Below are 23,229 nucleotides of genomic sequence, written 5' to 3' on the forward strand. Positions count from 1 at the left end.
AAGAGTTGAGCCTGAATTATAGCCTCCTAGTGGACACTAATATAGAATTTGGGAGATTTTCCAAGCAGTACACAAAATACACCAAGAAACTAGATTCGGCCAATAGTTTCAAATTCCAAAATCTGTGATCAAGGCAAAGAGCTACTTGCCAACCAAAAATTATATGAGATTAAAAGTAAGGAAGAATATCATCAAGAATTAAAGTGACTCTCAACTCTACTTACTGCCACAGCCAGAATGTCAGAGGTGTGGTCAAAGTCACTGAAAGAGGAGAACAAACAAGACAAGGAAGGTCTTTATTACAGGATATCCTTGAGATTCCCAAGGCTACAAGACGGTTAATGCACCTGTGAAGAAATAGTGACAATTCTTGTATATAATGCGAACCTGTTACTCATCCCATCCTTGTCAAGTATTCAGCTGAACCAGATAAAACTGCCATTTTTGTAGGTAAAAATGGTTACACACTGGCCATTTCATATGGTTCTACCTGTAATCAATATATTAGGAAGATGCTTCCCTCCAAAAGCTAAAATCATACTGCCAGGTGATTATAAAAATAGAACACTCTATAGCCACTGATAAACAAAGCATCTGTAAATTCTGAAACTCAGAATCAAATCTCTGCAAGTGTCTCTCAAAGGAGTTTCAAAAGACCGATGATGATACACTTTGATTTATATATATAAAGTCAGAAGAAACACCCCATTCACAAGCTAAGCCCTCAAAGGCCCTTTGCTTCAGTTCTAAGAATTTCTTCTGCACCATCCCCTGACAGAAGCAAAGTGGGGCAGGGCAAGACTTTCATTCCAAGCTGATTCATCTCAAAACTTCCCATAAAAGGCAAGCACTAGTCGTCCTTCACAATAGTGAAGGGTAGCCCAGGTCACCTACCCTTCTCCTCTTGCCTTCCTGTTCCTTCAGGGGGAAGTGTGAGAAAGATGAGATTTTCGTCAGGTTCTGACACCCTATGCAACTCTACATGACTGTTACCACATTCGCACCAATGTGGGAATCTACTCCGTAGGAAAAGCCAACTCATGCCACAGGGTCGTGATCGGCATTGTGATGCCACCATCACAAAGAGGAAATTTTAAAAGGGGAGATGGAAATCAAGGATTTCCCAGGACCAGAGGTGAAGTCTGGGGAACCATAGGTTTCTCAGAGCTTCTTGGCTCTCTTTGAGCAAGGTACTTAATTTCCCCAAGCCTCGGTTTTCCTTTCAGTAAAATGGGGATAATTATCATTTTCTTATCCCTCCCAAGAAACTAATATTTACACTCTTAGAAAACACGAAACACTGGGCTAGATTCTTTTCTGTATATTATTATTTCAGTTATTTTTCACCTTTCAGTTAGATAAGTTAGCTTTTTTATTTTTTTTTTACATTTATTTTTGGCTGCGTTGGGTCTTCGTTGCTGCGCGCAGGCTTTCTCTAGTTGCGGCACGTGGGGGCTACTCTTCGTTGTGGTGTGCAGGCTTCTCTTGTTGCCGAGTACAGGCTCTAGGCACACAGGCTTCAGTAGTTGTGGCACGCGTGCTCTAGAGCACAGGCTCCGTAGTTGTGGCACACGGGCTTAGCTGCTCCACAGCATGTGGGATCCACCCAGACCAGGGATTGAACCGGTGTCCCCTGCATTGGCAGGCGGATTCTTAACTACTGTGCCACCAGGGAAGCCCCGATAAGGTAGGTATTATCATCACTCTCCCGATGGGGAAATCGAGGGATAGAGCCTTCCTAAAATCACGGTTTTAAATGGCACAGTTGCAATTCAAACACTTACTGGAAAGTGTTTTGTAAGCTCTGAAGTCTCTACACAGACACGGGGCATTAACAACCGAGCAGCGACAGCTTCACTACTGCTGAGGAGGAGAAAAATGACCTCCCTGTTTTGTCATTTCCCTGGCCCTCCAGTAGTAAGACAAGGCAAGTCATCAATCCATCTAAACTAAACCCAATCATTACATCAGAAAGACAAAGGGCACTTCGCAGAGGAAGGAGTGACTTCTCCCACATCCTTCTGGACATGTTTTGTGGAAGATATTTATGTTCTTTTACAGTGTCTGAAATCTTCTAGGGCAGGAATTATTTAAACCAATATAAACATTACAGGCATTATTTTGATGTCAAAATGCTCCCATAACAGGGATTTTTTCAAACTACCATATGCCAGTCTTTAGAATTCCTGAGGAAGTTCATGATACTTATAAGAATACAATGGTTTGGGGGTCAAAAACCTCAAATGTGTGCAGGGGGTAGGCAGGCAAAAACGAAGTAAAAGAGGCTGGGTATAAGACAATAGGGAATGGTGAGGAGTATGACTAACGCAGTCTACACCTACCTAAAGAGGACAGCTGCTATCCAGTTTTAGCCAATTGTTGCCTGTGGAGTGCCGATCCAGTACTGTCAATTTTTTTTTTCCCTAAAAAAAGCTGGAAGTTCATTGCTTGTGAAGTGTATTGATTTTCATCGAATGGTTGGCAACTGTTTAGTTTTTGTTTTAAAAGTTCTTTTGGGACCTGAACTCAGCTTGTTGGCCACTGTTCTCTTCTCTTTGCTTAAGTAAGCACACTGGCTTTCACCTACTGACCAGTTCCCAACACGCAGACACCACAGGCTAACTATGCCTTACCAAAGTGCCAACAGGAATTCCTGGCTAAGTTCTAGTTCATGGGAAAAAAAATAAAAAATAAAAAAGATGCATACCAAAACACCCCTTTGATGCTAGGCTGAAACATAAGAACCCCATGAAGACATATGCAGGGAGATGGATCCAAGCATGAAGCCAGATGGCTTTTATATAAACCACAATCTACATGGTTATAAATCACCATCCAATTTCTCTTTCAGCTCAAGATCTGAAGCTATTCTCTCCCCACCCATCCACATACTTGCTTTAACCTTACGGGGCACCACATGTTGCCACTCAAAATGCCTCAGTTTCAAAGTAGGTGTAATGGGGATTTCTTCAGTCAATACTCGCTGAGCGTCCACCAGATGTCAGGTGGTATGGGCAGATGGAGAGATGAGACCCCGCCCTCAAAGAAGTGAACGTCTGGTGGGATGCAGGCAGTTAAGGACAATGTGCTAAAGGATTATCACCTGGGTTTTCAATGGAGGAAACCGAGGGTCACAGAGCTTAAGTGAACTGGAAGAGGTAGAGAAGACACTTGCAAACTCCAAGACCACAGCTGCAGACACAATTCAGATCCTATCAACTTAGAACTTACCACAGTTCTCAGACAAGAGGATGTCTAAGGCGTCCTCGTCCTTCCAAAAAGTAAACTGATTGGTTCATTCAAAATATTTAGTTAAACCTTATTGTGGAGATCACAACATATACAAATGTCGAATCATTGTTTGTACACCTGATATGAATGTGATGGTATACGTCAATTGTATCTCAATCAAAAATATATAGCGTTCCTAAAAAATTAGTTAAAATTAAATAAACCTTTAGAGAGATTAATTTTTAAAAATTTAAAGAACTTTGCAAACTGACAGATGTTTAAATGCATATTTGCACAGCCATATCCCAAAAGAAGTTTTTTTTTATTCGGCTCTAAGATAAGGTTGGCAAAGTAAGGTCACCAAACCAGGAGCTTCACCCATGAGCTTGTTACAAATGCAAATTCTCCAGCTCCTTCCCAGACCTACTGCATCAGAAACTCTGCGGGTGGGGCCCAGTACTGCTTGAACAAGCCCTCCAGGTGGTTCTCCTACTCACTAAAGCTGGAGCCCAGTGGCTACAGTAGGTTTTGCCAAACCTCCAAAAGCTCCTTCCCTTTCTAATGAAAATAACCTGTTATCACTTCCATACACTTTTATAAAAGATTGGATTTGGGAATTTCTTGGTTTAGGATTACTTAAGTTTCTTGATAGCATTTTAAAGTGCCTAGTATTTCACATATGAAACCTTGAGGGGTACCATCGCCCCACTCTCTGGGAAGCTCCCAGACGGCCGGACCATTTATTGTTTGGCTCATTCATCTGAGAAAGATTAGCTGAGCGTTTCCAACGTACCTAGCACTAGGCCAGGTGCTGGAAATATGGAGCTTTTCGCTGAACTAAAAGATAAAGAAAACACTCTATGTGTACTACAAAGCTTTGACGGGATTACCTAGCATATGAAATATAAGTCTCTCATAAAGTGTGTTTAAATGTCGTATTAATTACAAGACAGACACACATTAGTTAGGGAGCACAGTACTTACTCCCGAGTTTACATTCACATCGGGAATACCACGTATCCGCTTCTAAATAATAGACGAAACGGCACTTGCCACTCCCGGCATCTGAGCTCAGTACCTGAGGCAGCCCATGATATGGTCACAGTGCTGGAAACTAAATGTGGGCCTCTGTCTCCGCACACTTCTTTGCAATGACCTGCAGTAAATGTACAGATGGGCAGAACTCCATTCCAAAGTGTTCTATCAAGGGAGGCAACTTCCAGTCAACTCAGAAACTTAACAGGCACACAGTGGCAAAATGAGCCTCGGCTATAAACCCGAACAGCTTGCTAATACAGTCGGAGTTACTTTGCTTGAATCCCAGAGTGTATTAGTTTCCTACTGCTGCTGTAACAAATGACCACAAACTTAGTAGCTTAACACAACATAAATTTATTATCTTAAAATTCTGGGAGGAAAAAAAAAAAAATAAGGACTTTCCTGGCTGTCCAGTAGTTAAGACTCCATGCTTCCACTGCAGGGGGCACAGGTTCGATCCCCAGTTGGGGATCGAAAAAAAAAAAAATTCTGGGAGGTCAGAAGTCCAAAATCACACACCACTGTATATAAAATAGATATCTAATAAGGACCTATTGTGTAGCACAAGGAACTCTACTCAATACTCTGTAATGGCCTCTATGGGAAAAGAGTCTAAAAAAGAGTGGATGTATGTATATGTATAACTGATTGGATCAACTATGCTCCAATAAAAGTTAAACAAAAAAAAAGAAGTCCAAAATCGAGTTTCAGTGGGCTACATCAAGGAGTCCACAGGGCTGCATCTACTCTGGAAGCTCTAGGGGAGAATCTGTCCCCTTGTCTTTTTTATTAGCTCTGGAGGCCACCTGCATTCCTTGGCTCATGGCCCATTCTTCCATCTTCAAAGCCAGACAAGTAGCATCTTCCAACCTCATTCATTCTCTCCCTCTCCCCTTCCCCCACGCTCCCCATGTTCCCTCCCTCTCTTCCTCTCTCTCCTCTGACCTGCTTCCATGTTCCACGGTCCATCCTCTCTCTCTCACCTTCCTGCCTCCCTCTTAGAAGGATCCTTGTGATCACATTGGGCCTGCCCAGATAATCCAGGATAATCTTCCTGTCTCAAAGTCCCTAATTTAATCACCTCTGCAAAGTCCCCTTTGTCATTTAAGAGAACATATTCACAGGTTCCGAGGATTAGAATGTCGAAGTCTTTGGGGGTCCATTGTTCAGCCTACCACACTGGTACCTACTTTTTGAATATGAAAAGCCTTTTTAATGCACAAGTTAATAGTTAGGAAATACGGGACTTGTCAACAGAGAAGGGAATGACAGTCTAATGTGCTCTCTTCATGAGCCAGGTGCTTTTAATGCCGTCTCTCATTCATCCCTGGCAACCCTGGGGGCAATTTCCATAATTATCTCCCTTTCACAGAGAAGGAAAAAGACTCGGATTTTCAGTAACTTGCCCAGCACACCGGCCCAGTATGTGAGACCCAGGTCTGCCTGATTCCAGAGTCCATGCTTATTCTTTTTAATCCCAAATCTCCTCGCCATGATGGAATGCCTCATCCCAAAGCTCTGCCCTTACCTACATGAGGAGACAGTATTACAAATATAATTTTTGCACCTCCACGTCAGTCATTTTCTCTTCTTCCATCTATTTCCTTATATGTAGGATAGCATAACAGTTAAGGGAATGGACTCTCGAGCCAGGCTTCCAGGATTCAAACCCCAGCTTGGGGCTTCCCTGGTGGCGCAGTGGTTGAGAATCTGCCCGCCAATGCAGGGGACACGGGTTTGAGCCCTGGTCTGGGAAGATCCCACATGCCACGGAGCAGCTAGGCCCGTGAGCCACAACTACTGAGTCTGCGCGTCCGTAGCCTGTGCTCCGCAACAAGAGAGGCTGCAGTAGTGAGAGGCGCGCGCATCGCAATGAAGAGTGGCCCCTGCTTGCCTCAACTAGAGAAAGCCCTCACACAGAAACGAAGACCCAACACAGCCAAAAATTAAATAAATAAATAATAAAATTTAAACTAGGAGCTAGTTTAAAAAAAAAAAAAAAACCCAGCTTGTCGCTTACTAGCTGTGCGACCTGAGGAAACACTAAATCTGTCTCTGCCTCAGTTTCCTCACCTGTGAAGTGGAAATAATAAAGGTACCTGCTCTCATAGGGTTTTATGAAAATAAAACCAGTTATAATGCAGGTAAGATGTCTAAAACATTGCCCCAATGTACTGTATATGTATTTGCTATTAATATTATATAAAAACCCGGACAGAATCAGGGACAAAGGCAATAACCCTAGGCTCTACAGCATGAGGGGGAAAGAACGAGATGTTCTTCAACGTGCCTCACATTTGGCCCCTGGCAGAGCACAGCAAATGGCATCAGGGTCCAAGTTCTCCATACCCTTTAATGGAATGAACAAAATATATTTCTTACTCCATAGGGTTGTTATGAGAATAAAGTGACTTAAAACATGTAAATCGCTTAGAACAGTAATTATCTTCATTTTTATTATCAATGTTAATCATCTCTGGTAATTGTAAAGATGTCTAAACATGCTTACCTCAAGCAACATAAAAGAACTCAGTAAACGAAAAATTAGCTGCCATGTTCTATTTGGATCCTCTGGATAAACCAAGGGAGAAAAGAATTAAGAGGAGGAAAGACACTTCTAGAATAGTGCTAAATATCCATTTCTTAAATCCCATAAAGAACTTCCAAGTGAACACCCAGTGCTCAAATCACTGCTCAACAGTAGATAATGATATGAGAATAACAGTATGTTATAATCCTCTAGCCCCATGGACACATCCAGGCCAGCTCCCTCTTTGGTTTTTCCATCTGTCCACCCATCCACCCAACATTTATTAACCACCTACTATATGCTAGTCATCTAAGTGATAGGTGCTTAGATCCTCAGGTGAAAGATACAGCATCTCCTTCAAGAAGACAACTGAACAGACAACCACAAAGAGCAGGTTATGAGACATGCTTTCACACCTGGGAACACAAGGGACAAAAGGCACCTAATTATCTCAGTTACTTGAGTTAACAGTTAACCTGAATATTCAAGGTTACATTTGCCCAGGTGGGACAATCATCAGGTCTTCCTCGCAGACTGGACAGCTTGCATCAAAGTACAAGGCACGAAAGTACAGGGCCTGCTTGGGGCACCCCAAGTTCCGGTATGGCTGGGGGTATAGAGTTTGAGTGGCCAAGTGGCAGGAGATGGTGGTAACTAGATTGTGAAGGCCCTTCTATTGTGTGCTCAAGAGTATGGAGAGGTAAATGGGGAGCCAATGATGGTTTTGAACAGAGAGGTGACCAAAGAGGTAAGAGACAGACATGGAGATGGCCGCCATCTTTGAAAGAGAATGTCAGCCACAACACATGCAGTGATGCTGGATGTGCCCCCTGAATGGGAAGCAGTGGATGCTTCCTGCCCATGTTGGCCCTGGACTCCCCACTTTGTTTTAAATTCTAAGGGGCCCATGGACGTTCATTCTTTCTTGGTTTTGTAACGTGTGTGCCCTTAGGGTTATGTAAAAATAGGTCCAAGGGCCCAGGGAAGAGGCAACTCAGCTGTGCGAGGATCTCAGACACTCCCCAGGCATGCAGCCGGCTTTCTGGCAGCTGTTGGGAGGGCTCAAGGTCACTGGGGCTGGAAACCTGATCTTGCTACAGACAGCCTTCTCCTGGCCCAGGAAGCTCTGTGCAGAACGCAGTCGGAGGTACCTGGCGCCAGGGCTCTTCCTGGGCTTCTCAAGAGGCTGCCTTTCACTGGGGGCCACTTGCCCCTTTTTCAGCTCTTGAGTTCCCATCGACAGGTCAACTCAGGCAATCTCCAGAAATACTCACTCTCCTCCCTTCTCACTAACTCTCAGCTAAACCCAGCTGGCTCTACTGTGCTCACGAGTGAGAAATAAGGCACTGGTGAGGTGGAGACTATTATGCCCTTTCTCTGTCGCAGAAGGGACCACCACAGGCTCTCCAAATAGACAGACTTGGGTTCAAGCTCCAGCTCTGCCTCCTAGGCAAGTAGTCTGAGGCCAAAAAACCTTTTAAAGCTCAGTCTCCACGTGCAAAATACAAACAATAATCGCACCTATTCATAGGGCTGTCACTTCCCACATCTCCCGGGGGAGGAAGTACAGTGCCGGGAGGCCACGTGGATTAGCCAGGGCCACGGCGGTAATTCCCTCACCCAAAGGGAGGCTGGCCGGTCTTGAAACATCTATTTCTTTAAAAATACTGGGGTATCTTGAAAAACCTCATCCTATTAAGAGCTAACATCAACTGTGTGCTTCCTCTGTGCACAGCAGCACGCAGGCATGTCATACAGATGGTCTCATGCACACCTGAAAAGCACCCTGGGAGGCAGGTGTTGTTACTGACCCCGTTACAGAGACTGGTCCCCTGAGATCCTAAGGAACATGCCCTGGGTCACAAGCAGCCGACCTTCAGGGTCCATGCTCTTAGCCCTGAGGCCTTGTAACCTCCAGAGGTTAGAGGTGAAGACGACCTAGTTGATGGTCTCTCTTCCTACAGGAGACTTAGGAGGACCAGAGAATGGGCTGGATCTATCCAGAGCTGGAAGCTGACGCCCGGGTAGGGGGTCCCTAGGCTTCATCGCGCTGTGTATTTTCAGGGGCTGGCCTTCTGAAAGGGGGCTTCAGGGGCAAATGTGACAGTGGGGAGGGGGAGGGAAGAGGCAGGTGAAAGGGAGATGCTACGATGGCCCTCCCTGGGCTGCCTAATCCTATGTAAAGCACTAATGCAGTTTTTGTCACTTTCACATGTGGGGAGCCACATACAATTTTATTTCGGAAAAAAGCGTGGGGGTTCTGCTCATGGAACAGAAGTTTGAAAGGCAGTGTACTGTCCTTCTGTGTTTAAGAGCCAATTCCTCTTGTTTTGGGAACCTAGCTGCTGGCTTTTTCCACAGGGGCCTCTGAAAGGACAGGGTGACGAGCAGACCAGTGCCCTAAGCAGCAGGCACTTCGAATGTGCGGGTCTGTGGAGCCCCAGAGGACTTTGGGAGCCGTGAGCTGCTCAGGCCGTATGCAAAATTCCGGGGGATGTGTGATCCGGGGAGGAGAGGGCCAGGAGCTCTTCGCAGATTTCCCAAGGGTTCCATGTCCCCCAGTATCTGAATGGCTATTAAAACAAATTATCATCATTGGAGAAACCACCGCTGACTGAGTGCTGACCATGTGCTATGGAGAAGCGGGGTGATGAGGTCACCTACCGCAAAGGGCGGTTGGGAGGATGAACTAAGAGGTTATTTGTGAAGCACTTAGGACGGCACCTGGCACACAGCAAACACTGTTTGGCTTTATGGCTTATTTTCATCATCATTACTGTCATCCGTCGTTATCACTTTGACTGCCTCATTAGTCCTCACAAAAACTTGATTAGGTTCGTATTATTATCAACCCCACCTTATAGAACAGGAAACAGAGGCTTCAAGAGGTTAAATAATTAGCTCAAGCCACAGAAGAGCAGAGAAGGAACTCGAAGTTGGCCCGTCTGGTTCCCAAGCCCAGGCAGGCCCTCGGTCTAGAAGGGCTGAGGGAAGTAGGCAGGACTCCCTGAGGGCCCAGGAGGAGGTGGGCAGGCAGGTGGGAAGCACTGAGAGGTCCCAGATGACCCCAGGCCAGAGCAGAAAACAGGCCAGGGCTTTCCACTGAAAGCGCCTGAAAGGACAGGCAGCCTTCCTAACTTTGCACCTCTTCTAATCGACAACGCAAAGCCAAACCACTTAAAATAGTAAGGATGAAAAAAGAAAACCACCCCCTGCTGCTCCTTTCCTAGGCTCCAAAGTGAGCCAGCGTCTTGGAGTACAGTGGGTTCAAGGCGCAAGGCAGTGGCAGCCCCAGCGTCCACTGGCTGTGCTCCAAGCAATGTTTCTCCTTCCAAACACACACGTAACCCTGCTGAACACACCACTTGAAAGCCAAAAAGATGCCCCACGGGTTGCCCTGGCAATGCTAAACAGACGAAACATTTTAACCAGCTCTGACGCACATACACAAACCTATTTAAGGGCCAAATGGATGGGGGGTGAGGAGGTGGGGGGAATGTTGTTTCTACAGCTCCATCTCCGATGATTTGGCCCCCAAAGCATCTATGTCAGACTGAAACAGAGCAAAGCACTCCTCCAACACAAGCTGAGGCCAGGCTTGCTCGGGAAAGGGAAGCCACTGCCATGCTTCTGCATCTCGGCTGCAGACACAGTCCTGCTTTACGAGGGCCACGAGAGGATCACAGGAGATGCCGAGGTCCTGGCTCTGCCTCTCCCTGGGGACAGCCCTCCAGCTGCCGGCACCAGTGTCTCTTGATACGCTGGCCTACAGCAGGGTCGGGAGGGTCGAGTGTGCCCATGAGAGTGAACGGCCTGTGAGTGCTGATATTAACAATATTAACCACCATTTCTCACATCCCACGGTTCAACTTTCATCCACAGGAGTTGATCGCACGGGTATTTTCCTTTAGAAAACTTCACTCCAGGGTCCAATGGGGCTGTTCCCTGAGGCGCTGCCACCTGGGGGGTGACGATGAACACAGAAGACTTGGCCCAGGTCTGAAAAGACCACCATGCTTCTGGGGTCTGTCGCACTCTGGTCTCTTCCACGCCCTATTCCTCACCTCGGATACAACAGGACAAAGGGTTGACACTGAGGAGAGGCCAGAAGAGTCTCACCAGACACAGCTGATGGCACATGGTAGGATCCACGAACAAAGGCTGCAAAACCTTCCTCTGCAGGGTCCAGGATAGCCTCAGGTAAACAGAATCTCCAGCAATGGGAATCGTCTTCCACTCATCATTCCGTGTGGTGAACCCTCTTGCCTTTCAAGACTCAACCCCTAAACGTTATTCCTAAGCCTCCCCTTGTCCTGGAGTGGAATGGCCCCCACTGTACCATGCACAGATGTCTATGGGAGCAGTGGCACTATTCCAGTGTTCTAATTGTTCTCTGGTCTCCTGCCCACTCATCACTGAGCTCCCTGAGGGCAGGGACCCCATCTTGTTCACTGGGGTACTAACCTGGTCTAGTCCAGTGCCTGGCATTAGTCGGCACTCTGTGACCGTGTGCTGACCGACAAGCTATAAGTATACAGTGCCATGCCCATAATGTTTGTGCATCAAGGCCTCTGGAATTCTCTAGTCCATATGCCACAAGTGTCTGCTTTCACTTCCACAGCCTCTGGGAAGAGAAAAGAACTTGAAGCAGAGCTTGGAGCTCAGGAGTTGGAGAGCAGAGCTCCGGGCAGCCTGGTAGGTCAGGAGGAGGGAGACACGAGAGGAGGAAGAGGCATCCCACCTGTAAAACTAAAGCTCTCGTGCCTACCCACCGATTAGCTAATGAAATAATTTGCCCCTTGAAAACTGAAGTAGCACCCATTGCCCTGCTCTGAAGCAAAAATTGTTTTTCTTTGTCTCCGTTATTTAAGGCCTCTGAAGATGCAGTTTCTGTGAGCACAGTAACTCTATGCTGATGATTTTCAGTGGAGTCATAGCTACCCTCCCAGCAGGTACGCTCTCCAATTCTCTCGTTGTGTGTCATCTTCCTTTTGCCAACATGATGCTCTCCGTGCATGTTCCCTTCTGGTCCCCTCCAAACAGGCAACATTTAGCAAACAACAACAAATCTTTATCATTGGCTGCCCTAAATAAAGCCTAATTGGGAGTCGAACCTTCTAGGAATCTAGAAATGGTAGCTCATCTGCTATGCCATCTTCCCAAATGATACTTCCCATGAGTAGGGATGCTTGAACTCTGTACGTGCTCACACACACATACACACAGGTGTCCTATTAGCCAGAACACCACCTGCGCTTGCGTGTAAGCAGCACTTCCTGTGTGCCCTAGGTGAGCTCTGCGTTATGGATTTGCCATTGCTTTGTGATGTAGGTGAAAGGACGATGGCCCCGAGTTCCTTATCATCGCCTTTCTCATCTCCTACAGAATGGAATGACTGTGGTGGAGGTTTTGTCATTCTCCTGGACTCACATCCTGTCTGCTGAATTATTCTCTGCCACTTTTACCACCAGACCTTGTCCGCCCACCCCATCCCCCCGCCCCTGAGCTGGAACTAATTACCACAGACGATTTTAGGATTTTATATTCCTGTGTTCTTAAAAAAAAAAAGAAAAATAACACAGTGCATGAAGAAAAACCCAATACTTCCATAGCTGAAAGAGTTATAGAGAAACCACAAAATTGCGTTGGTGCTGTGTAGCGTTATACATAACATATTTACATAAACTAAATTGGCACAGAAGAATCTGAGGTGACGGTATTATTCTGTAAGCTTGAAAGTGGACTTTAACAGCAAACATCTCCAACAGAAGGTACAGAAAATACAAAGGCACCAAACAGAATAAAAGGTTCACTACCTTAAGCTGTCAGTTGTACATATGCATTATAATGGGCTGGGACAAACACATCCATCTCTATCCCAGGCGGAAACACTACATCTCTTTCATGAGAAGCTATGACTGCATGTGTAAAATGCTTGCACTAAAATTAAGTCTTCTATCTTCCAAATTTTCTCAATTATTAATACACCAGACAGCTGTAGTAGCTCTGGCAAAAATAGCAGCTAAGCTTTTCCAAAAGTCAAAGCAGCCATGAGATGTCTGCGTGGGGACTTTCCTATGCGAGGACGGGCTGCTCTCTGGATCACACAGAAAGAAACAAAATCTCCAGTGGAACAACAACAAAAGAGAAACTCGTTTCAGAATTTCACGTGAAAAATGACATCCCCTGCCCCCACCAGGCACACTCACTCCTCTTTATAGTAAGAAACTTTGCGTGTCTAGATAAAAAGTTGATGAAAAGGCTATCTTGTCCACTCACTGGGATAACAAACAATTCAGAAAATTAAACAGTAAACCCAAGGAAGGCCAATCACTTCAGTGTGTTCTGGAATGACACTATCCAATTGTGTCTACTCAAAGGGAGGAGGGTGAGGTTAGAAAACAAATTATGCCTCTTTTTTAGATTTCTGGAAGCAAATTAACGTCCAGGAGAAAAGGTTGTCCTTCAGTTGCCACCTTCATATTTTAAACAGGTATTAGCGTCATCTTAACAGTCTGATAATATACAATCTTTGTGGAAATATTCATATTTGAAAAGCATTTCTAAGGGAAAAACTAAGCACTCAGATTGTGTCACAATTCAATGCTCCCTGAACTCAACAGTGATCATGAATTTTCATTCAAAGATTATGTGCAGGACATGCAACAAGAACAGAATAGATTTTTAAAGATTTTTTTCAAGTTATAATATCAGAGCTTAAGCACATCATGCCAGAGAGAATGTCACTTGTCAAGGTTACGTCGTGAATGGTCTGGATGTGATTGGACATTTCACATTTCCTGTCACAGTTGTGATTTCACATCATTCTAACCTTTAAAGGCAATCAGACCACACGTCCCGATCTCTGATGGTTGTTATGATTCCATCACTCCATTTGTGCCCCAGCACCACACACAAACAGAAATTGTTGTGGGTCTTTGAGGAAAAAGCAAGAGTCGTATCAGCCCAAGTTATGGTATGTTTGCAGCAGTTCTGCATAACTTGTTTCTAAGAGCAAGGACCATTTTCGCTGTCTCACGACCTACGTAAAAATCACAGCCATCTTCGAATAAAAGCCAACAAATGTCAGAGAAGCAAACCACGGCTACTTGGAAATGGCTGTTAGTTCATTAATATAATCCCCCAGAGTAAAGCTTGTGGTGTGAATGTTTTCAAGATGGTCAATATCATTTAGAGGCAGGGCTTACTAACGTAACACACTCACTCCCTGCCCGTGTACCACTTACCATTTGCGATCTGTTCTTTGGACAGCCATTGATGTCTTCAATCTTCTCATTTGCTGAAAAAAGAAACACAAGTCAGAAAAATAAATAATCATCACAGACTACTTTGAGCAGTGATGTTCAGGACCCCTGAGGCCAAGAAAATCCTAAGGCCCATACTGGGGTTTGTCCAACCAACACAGGCATGTGAAATACTGAGACGCATCTAGCAAGCTTCAGGACTTACTCATCGAGCTGCCGCCCTCCAGGGACAGCTGGGGCAAGGTCGCTGTCATCTAAGGCAGAGACAACTGCATTGATGACAGTCTTGGAGTGATGGGGCATGGTGGAAATGTCTGGAGACTGGGAAACGGCCTGAGCTGTGACTGTGCTTTAGGCTCTGAAAAAGGCAACTGCAACTTGCCCACAAAAGACAGGGTGCTTCAGAGTGGATCCATCCAGCCACAACACAGCTCCTGGGGACAAAAGCCATAGATGACAGCATCTCACCCCATCTTTAGCCAGAAGCGCTAAGATTGCTTTTGTTTGTCCTGATTCTATTCCCGAAGCGGTGTCCAATGGAAGAACAAGAGAGTGAGACTTTAAAAATGTCACATCCATGCTCAAACAGTAAGTCCAGATTAAATCTAGAACACACACTATTGAATGAAGTCAAAAGAGTACATACCTACCTACTTAGGGAAGTGATAGAAAGAGGCTGTACTGAATAAGCTGGAAATCAAATAAATAACAGGGAAGAAAGGCCCAGCTTCCCATGGTGAATGTATTTCATCCTAAGTATGGAGGAATCCTTGCAAGACACAGCCCAAGACATCTGAGTTTGCAACTACAGTGCTACAAGAAAGGCAGTACATGTAGTGGCTTGGAGGCGAAGATACCCCAGTTTGAAACTCAGCTTTATAGCTTCTCAGCTGTGTGATCTTAGCCATGTAACACAACCTCTCTGGGCCACAGTTTCCTCATCTATAAAATGGAGCTAATACTACCTACTTCACAGGAGGAGCTGTGAGAAGAAAATTATATGATGCCAGTAAACTGCTTAGTGCAGTGCCTAGCACACAGTGAGTGTTCTATGTATGGTAGAGGTCATTAATCCAATAATCTATATTCTTATCATCTATGCAAAAATATATAAAATAAAATTTCCCTTTTTTTGATGTCTCCATCTGACTTAAGCCCAGAAACTCAGCTAGGAGTTCACAGTAAAGAATTACGGACTTGCCTCCTCTGTGAAGCCTTTATGAGGTTCCTCCCCAATCCCATGGCCCTCTACTGCATGCCCCCTCCCCTAGAAGGGTAAGTCCCACTAGGTCTCTTTGCTCTCCCAGCACCTTGGACTTGCCTCTACTTTGCTTTTAAGTAACACCTAATGCGTAACTCCTTTTCTTGTCTCCCCCAGCTATGCAGACATGTAGATTTTGTTTTTCACACTTGTATCCTTAGGGCTCGACAAATGTTTGCAAAATTGCATTTTAAAAAAAAGTATATATATATATATATATATCACATCAGATTTTAATGACTATGACACGTAAAACTTCCATGAAGAGAAAAGACATTGAAAAGTGTCTGAAGAGGATAACAGACTCAAAGTGTCCCAGGACACTAAGGTTTTAGAACACCTGAAAGTAAATATAGCTCACCATTACCTCAACTGGGTTTTTTTCCTCTAGTGTGTCTATCTTAAGAAGTAAAAAATAAGAAAGCAAGCTAGTGGCAGGAAATTATTTAAAAATCTAATTACTAGAGGCAGCCTGGGTAGTATACATTCAGCCTGATCTACACCGTCTTTAGAACTGGCCCAAAGTAATAGATATTCAGGCTTATGACCCACCTGGGAAGACCTCGGTCTTCAGAGAGCCAACTGAGTTTTCTCAGCTCTTAAGAACACTGCGATAGGCATTTTAGGAAGCTTCCTCCACCTGCTTTTCCCTACTCCCAATAGAGGAGCCATAAAGCCTTTAGAAAGCACGTGAAGGATGCCCAGTGAATGGGGTAACTCATGCATGTTTGTTCTTCAGTTCACCAGAAAATACAATTAGCCAGAATGTGTCACTAGCATGTCAACTCCACAAAAACAAGGATTTTCATCTGCTTCGTTTTCTACTATAACCCTAGAGCTTAGCACAGTGCCTGACACACAGTAGCCACTCAATATGTATTTGTTGAGGGGAACTAAGGAGTATTCTGAACATTCCAACGAATCAAAGTTTTACTGTCTATTTTGAGGCAGCTGCTCTTTCACTTGTATATATCCAGGTATGTACTGAAGGTGGAAAGAAAGGAAGATCCTTGACAAATGGCACTCCTTCATACGTGGGAAATGATGGCAGGCTTGCACTCTGACCTTGGATTTTGATACACAACACCGATATGGCTTTTGAGAATCAAGGCCACTCAAGGTATCTTCCAGTTGGATACTCACGACGGCCAAAGTCATACGGCACTGGAATCTGATCAACACCCAGTTCATTAGTGCTCGTTAAAGTGAAGGATGGATAACTATGATCCTGAGAAGTCATTTTAAAGATTATTTATATACCTTCTGGATAAACAAAACCAAGGGATTTGGTCTAATTATCCCTCTAATTCCTTTTCATGGTCTGTCACCTAAACCACAGTCAGGTGCTCCTTGAATTCATTAGGCTCCTATAAGCCTAACGCTGCCATCTTACAACATTCAAAATAAACCAATGGGGTGAAGCCTATTCATGACCCTCTAAAGAAAACATGGGAAGAGATCAAATGACTCAGCCCCAACTCAAAATAAATGTTTAATAAAAATGCAAAAAAGTCTGGACCTCCTAGTTTCCAATTTCATGTAATTTAAATACTTCTCCTTCAACTTAAATTCTCAAGAATTTCTGTGGTTGTCATAAATACTTAGAGCAATAATAGCAGCTCCGATTCTGCTGGTTAGAAGGAAGAAGAGCTTGGTCCTCAGAGCTGAATTTATTAACTCGGGGTAGGGGGTCTTTGGCTACAGCCCCAGAGAAGATAACCAGAGAAGCAAAGGCATTTGTCCCCCGAAGTCTTCAACTGTGATTAAAACCGGCATCCTCAAGTGCCAATGGTAATTTATTCATTCCAGCAAATCTCTAATGTGGCGACCTGTCTGCACACAAGGTGACAAGTTAGTAACTGGAAAGCATCAGTGCACTTTGAGAAGAATGGGATCAAGCTCATCACTTCTCAAAAGACCTCCTCGGAAGGGTTCCAAGCATTTCAACAGCCCAAGCATCTATGCATGGCATCTATGCATGTGCAGGGCAGCTGGCAGCCCTGCCAACGTCTAGCAAAATTGGCTGCCCTCACTGAAAGGCAGATGACTTACCCAAGGCCACGCCATGGTAGCAGGTCATCAACAGAAAGAACGTAGAGTCCTGCGTGTTGCCTGAATTTCCTGGTTGTGCTCAGGGGCAGACCAAATGGTGGTGGAAAGTGAGCTGCTCTCATCCCCTCTCTGTCTTGGCTTCCTCCTTCTCTCCAAGCCTCCTTTGTTTATCCTGTTTCCCTCCCTCTCTCTCTCCTCTTTCCTCCCTGTCTCCCGCCCCTTCTCTCCTTCGCTCGCTCCAACCCCTTCTGGCATCCTCCTGCGTGACAGCAACGTAGGCAGGAGCGGGGAGGCCTGTCTCTCCCTCTTGATTCATGCTGTTTATCCTGGCCTCACAAACCTTTCTAATAACTCACGGACATGGCACCGTGATGGGCTGGCAGGCAACTGCCGGCTTCGGGCAGCTCATGACTCAGGAAGATAATCATACTAATTAGGAGGCTGAACACAGACACCCAACCCTCAGTCACTAAGCAAGGGCACTAAGAGGCAGCAGCAAAAGGTCTACTTTCTGCCTAAAGGGCAGAAGGCAATGACGGAAAAGTGTGGGCCCCAAGATATGCCACTATCTGGTAAGACCAGCCCTAGGATGGATGGATGAATAGATGGCTAGACTCTAGGGCCCATCTGGGCTAGGTGGAGACTTAGGTAGGAGCAATGTCTATGAAAAGCATCTAAGGTTTTCCTTCATGTTACACATCTTAGCTTTTAAAGGATTCCAACTCTCCATCATTAGAAATAGTAGAGGAGGGAGTAAGATTCCCAAGCTGAAAACCGACTCTTCGATCACTGGCCTTTGTTCTTTAGGTTAAAGCCCAGAATTCACTGCCCTGTACCTGGTAGCCCGGCCTTATTTTGCCTTGTTGAGCCTCTGACTCTCTACCCTCCAGCCTTTCTATGCATTATTTCCTCCACCAGGAAAGCCCTCCCTGACCACTTTACCCAGCTAACTCCAAATTTGAGGTCTTGGCTTATAGATAAATTCCTTGAGGAAACGTTCCCTGATTCCTACCCTCCCAACCCAGCCCCCCAGCTCCCCAGTCATGGGTCAGGCCTCATTGCACACGGATCCTTAATCATTATGCACAACATTCCTCCCTCCCAGGCCTAGGAACAGGTTGTCCCTTCAAAGGACAATCTCCCTGACTGCAGGTTTTCATGGACCTTCATTTAGATGTGTTCTTTTGAACTATTTTGAAGTAACTTCAAACCTACAGAAAAGTTACAGGAACAGTACAGAGAATTCCCGTATAGCATCATCCGTTCTCATTTTCTCCCTCTCTCGCTCCCTCCCTCTTTCTCTCTATAGGTACACTTGTTAAAAAATTCTGAATCAATTTAGTGTAGGCTACATAGATCGTGTCCCTCACTCTTAGTGTGTATTTCCAAAGGACAAGGATATTATTTCATGGTACAATTTTAAAATTCTGAAAATTTAACATTACTGTAATTCCAATATTCCAATTTTGTCAACTGACTCAAAATTGTCCTTTGTAGCATTTTATGCCCCTGTGTGGGATCCAGTCCAGGATCATGCGGTACATTTAGTTGTCAGGTCTCTTTAATCTCTTTTCCTCTGGAACAATTTCTAAGCCTTTTATATCTTGCACAGCACTGACATTTTGGAACAATTCAGGCCAGTTTTTTTTAACAGAATGTTCCACAATTTGAGTTTGTCTGAGATTCCTCAGGATGGGTTTCAGGTTTTCCACCCCTGACTGCAATACAACACTAAGTGATGTTGCACTCTTTTCGAGGTACCACATCAGGAAGCACGTGACACCCAGCTGCTGCTCACCAGTGATGTACTTTTGATCACCTGGTCATGATGCCTCATTCTCCCATGTGGTTACTATAGCTCCCTTTGCAGCTAATAAGCCATCGGTGGAGAGCCACTGTGAGACCATGTAAATAGCTGCTCTCCATCCAACTTTCTCCTCTAGATTTCAGCATCCGTTGATGATTCTTGCCTTAACTAACCTTTACCATGCAACTCTTCTACATTTATCAGTCAGCATTCACCCGAACAGCTGAGTTCTCTCTTCTCCATTGACAGATCATCTATGTATGTATCTATCAATACAGATTTGTAGATTCCTATTTTATTCCACAGTTATAATCCACGATGGTCCTCAATTATTTTGATGCTCTAGTTATCCCAGATTAGCTTGCTCTTTGTAGCCCTGGAGGGCAGAACTAGTACTTGTAGGGAGACACTACCAAGGAGGGGCAGATTTTGACTTAATGAAACAAGAGCATTTAAAAAATTCTAACTCTCTGTCGTTAGAACTGGTTGAGGAGGTAGTAAGTTGCCCATCTGCTGACTACTTTAATAGACTCTGCTGACTACTTTTCATGGAAGCAATTCACACATCAGGTTGAGGCTTTTAAAAGGTCCCTTCCAAACCTTAGAGTTGCACCAGAATCCTGGAAAGGAGGAGGGTGTGACATACAGTTTAGAGGAGTGCTCAGAAGAATACTAAACACTGGTAAGGGAAAACATCTGGGCCACCTTTTGGAAACAATCCGAGCCAGGCTTAGGGAAGCAAGGGTTGCAGTGAATAAAATTCTCATCCCTAATCTCCTCAACTCTTCTTGAACATCACTGCACGCCAGGTACCATGTTAAATGCTGTGAATCTAGAAAGAAAGATGACTCACACCCAGGCCTGGAGAGACCCGGGCCCAATACAGCAGTCAGTAGGATGACAGAGGAGGGTCCCTCCAGCTCTGCCTGGGGGAGCTAGGAAGTATCAGGGAGAAACTGACCTTTCAAGAATGAGTAGGAGCTCTCCAGCCAAAGAGCAACTGTAACCACTAGAATTCTGTCCAATACAAGATGGAGTCACTAGGACTCCAATTCTGGGAAAATCTTAGGGAGAACAGAGAGAGATACACCCACCCCCAACACACATATGTGTGTGTGTATACACACACACACACACACACACACACATATATGTATATATTAAAAACACGTACACATACAAATATATATTTTTACATGTTCCTTTTATAGGCACATGTGTGGGGGAAGCATGGAGTATAGTGGTTAATAGTTTAGCATCCTGGTCAGAGTGCTGTCCCCTCCCGCCACACCCCGCCAACCAAGAGATCTGTGTTCACAAGACACTCTGAGATGAAATGTTCTGAACTCGCTAATGGACAGTCTAGGGAAGAAGTCACACAGGAGATGCCTATGTTTAGCTGCCTTCTCATCTCCCCGTATCCTGGGCCTCTGTTCTCCACACCCAGAGCAGAGGGTGTGAGCCTGGCACCGTCAGGGGTAGAGTTCCATGTGTTGACATCTGGCCTTACTTAGTAGCGAGTCCCTGGGCAGAGGGAGCCTCTCCTGGAGGGCTGGGGGGGAAGCAACTTGGTGGCCTGAGTGGCAGCCTGCATCAGTGGTACTAGCTTGAGCCTCTGAAATCACAGTCCAATAGTTCAGGCCCAGAAAGGTCACTGTCTAGGGAGGTTCATCTCATCTGAATAGATTCAGGGAAGCATCCTCCGGAGCAATGATTAAAAACTGTGCTAGCTTACGTTTCCCTAGCACTATGCTTAGTGAATGTGCAATACACATGTTACCATTCACCTTTGCTGGGCCCTGGCAGACACAACTAATCTATCGTGACACTCTGACATCGATTCAGAGGCCTCTGCATCTTTCTACACATATCTTTCTAGGCAGTGGCCACCAAGTCCTATCCAGAAACGCCTTCCGGTATCCAAGCATATTTCATATCTGATACCTACCTTGTGCATTTCCCAAGACTGCCACAAGATCAGACAAAGCAGGCATGGCTGTGCCCATTTTAAAGACAGGGAAACAGAGGTGGCAGAGGCCATGTTCAGAGACCCATGTGGCAAGGAGCTGAGAGGGTCCTCTAGGAGCTGAGGGTGGCCTCCAACCAACAGTCGGGGAGAAATCAGGGCTCACACTCCTATAACTGCAAGTAAATGAAGTCTGCCAACAATCTGAGTAAGCTTGACCCCTTTCCCCAGATAAGGACTGAGGTCTGACCAACACCTTGACTGCAGCCTTGCAGAGGCACCCAGCTAAGCCATGCTTGCACTTCTGATGCACAGAAATAGCTAATGCATGTTGTGAGATAGTTAATAGATGTTGTTTTAAGCCATTAAGTTTGTGACACTTTGTTATACAGCAACAGCAAACTAATACAGGGAAGGAAGGAAAAAGGAGAGAAGAGAAGGAGGACCAATGGAAGCTGGTCTTCAATCAATCTTGGGACAGCAGGGAAGCATCTTTCTCTTTCAAAGTCCAAGATCTTCGCCTGAGGGCAACGTACCTATATTTTTAGGTACAGCCTCCACAGATGTGAGCAGAGCTAGAACCATACAAGGCTTCTTCTCACTTGAAGGATAAGCAACTTTTCCATAAGAACTCACGCCTGAGGGGCTGGGGCTTCTGTCCTTTTTTTCTGCCTTCTCTTTCGGCATGAGTCGGCCGCTGAAGCTGCCAGCGACAACCATCAGGCTAATGCCATCTAATTGGTCTCCCGCCTCCACGGTCTGCTCTGCGTTCTCAGGCAGGACCACTGGGGTGCTTCCCTTAAGACCCAAGGCAAAGCTGTGCCCAGCCTCCACCCACGTTCCTGCCCAGGGTGACTCCTCTCCTCCTGCACACAGCCAAGGCATTAAAAGCCCCACCGCTCCACTTCCCTTCCCCTAGTATGAAAAACAGAACCAGCCCTCTGCGGAGTTTGATCCTTTGATTTCTCAGACCCGATTAGAGTTCACAGGAATAAACCAGCCCCATATTGCCGGTTTTTTTTTTTTTTTGAAATATTGCCAGAGTAATCCACAAAAAAGCACCATCGCAGGGGGGAAATGAGAGAGCCAGAAAGATGGTAGGAGGTAAGAAAGGGGACAGAGAGCCCCTCCCCAAACCACCAGCATTTCCCCCCAGCCAGGGCTAGTCTTTCTTCTCAGAGAATCAAGATGAGATTGCCACGTGGGTGATCTTATCAGGAAAAGCAAACTGGTACCCCTCACTCCCCCGGCACAAGACAGAGTCAAAAAAAGTGTCATACGTGTGATGACAGAAACACTGCATTTTTAAATGTCGGGGTTCCAAGTCCCTCGTGCCAGACCCGACCCCGTCTGGACTGGTCTCCACGGTAACTCATCCACCCCTGACGTAAAATCTGCTCTTACCCACAACCTGGATAATCTGGGCCAGGAGGACGCCGTCCGTCACATCTTGCTGGAGATCCTTGATGAGACGTTTGTGGCCTGATTTGGCTAGATAGTGATTGGCCCAGTCCGTGTAGATCTGCAAAAAAGCAAACGGGCAACTTTAGGAACCCCGTCAGATTCCATCTGAGGCAGCTGCTGGGCTGGGATAGGAGCCACTGTCCCGCAGGCGAGCCGTCTGGGGCCAGCCAGCGCCATTAACATGCAGCGCATTGTGCCCATGGGGTATTCAGCTGGCCAGAGCCAGGCTTTCACCTATTGAGAGATCTGCCATAAAGGCTCAGGAGAAAGCTAAAGAAAGCTTCAAAACATGCCGAGGCCTGAATGGGACAGGGGACACGGAACTAAACAGTCTGTGCCAGACGGCTTTGAGAGGCGGCGGCTCTAAATGCAGGCGAGGTCTCCCCCGCCCCACTGCCCTACCCCGCCCCTTCCCATCTTTTTCTCTTTATTGAGAAAACGTATGGGGAGGTTACCACCCAACAGGCATCTTTTCATGGGCCATTTCAGGGAAAGGAGGGCTATTGAGTCAGCCGAGTTCTCAGGAGCCTGGGTCCCTTGTGAAGGAGCCAAGTACCAAAACACAGAGCGCTTCAATTACTCTTGTGTGAGCGGGGTTGTGAATGGCCTCACGAT

General features: G+C 45.6%; 1 protein-coding gene across 8 annotated transcripts in view; it reads right to left on the reverse strand.

Annotated features, from left to right (window-relative positions):
* Positions 1 to 23,229, reverse strand: part of NAV2 (neuron navigator 2) — an 840,045-nt gene that overhangs the window by 251,446 nt on the left and 565,370 nt on the right. For all 8 annotated transcript variants that reach the window (XM_079930284.1, XM_079930286.1, XM_079930288.1 and 5 more), the window contains 2 exons: positions 22,555 to 22,672; positions 14,047 to 14,099 (listed from right to left, as the gene is read on the reverse strand). In XM_079930284.1, the coding sequence (XP_079786410.1) occupies positions 14,047 to 14,099; positions 22,555 to 22,672 (171 nt within the window). The remainder of the gene's footprint in view (positions 1 to 14,046; positions 14,100 to 22,554; positions 22,673 to 23,229) is intronic.

The sequence above is a fragment of the Stenella coeruleoalba genome (genome assembly GCF_951394435.1).
Source record: "Stenella coeruleoalba genome assembly, chromosome: 8".
Lineage (NCBI taxonomy): Eukaryota > Metazoa > Chordata > Mammalia > Artiodactyla > Delphinidae > Stenella > Stenella coeruleoalba.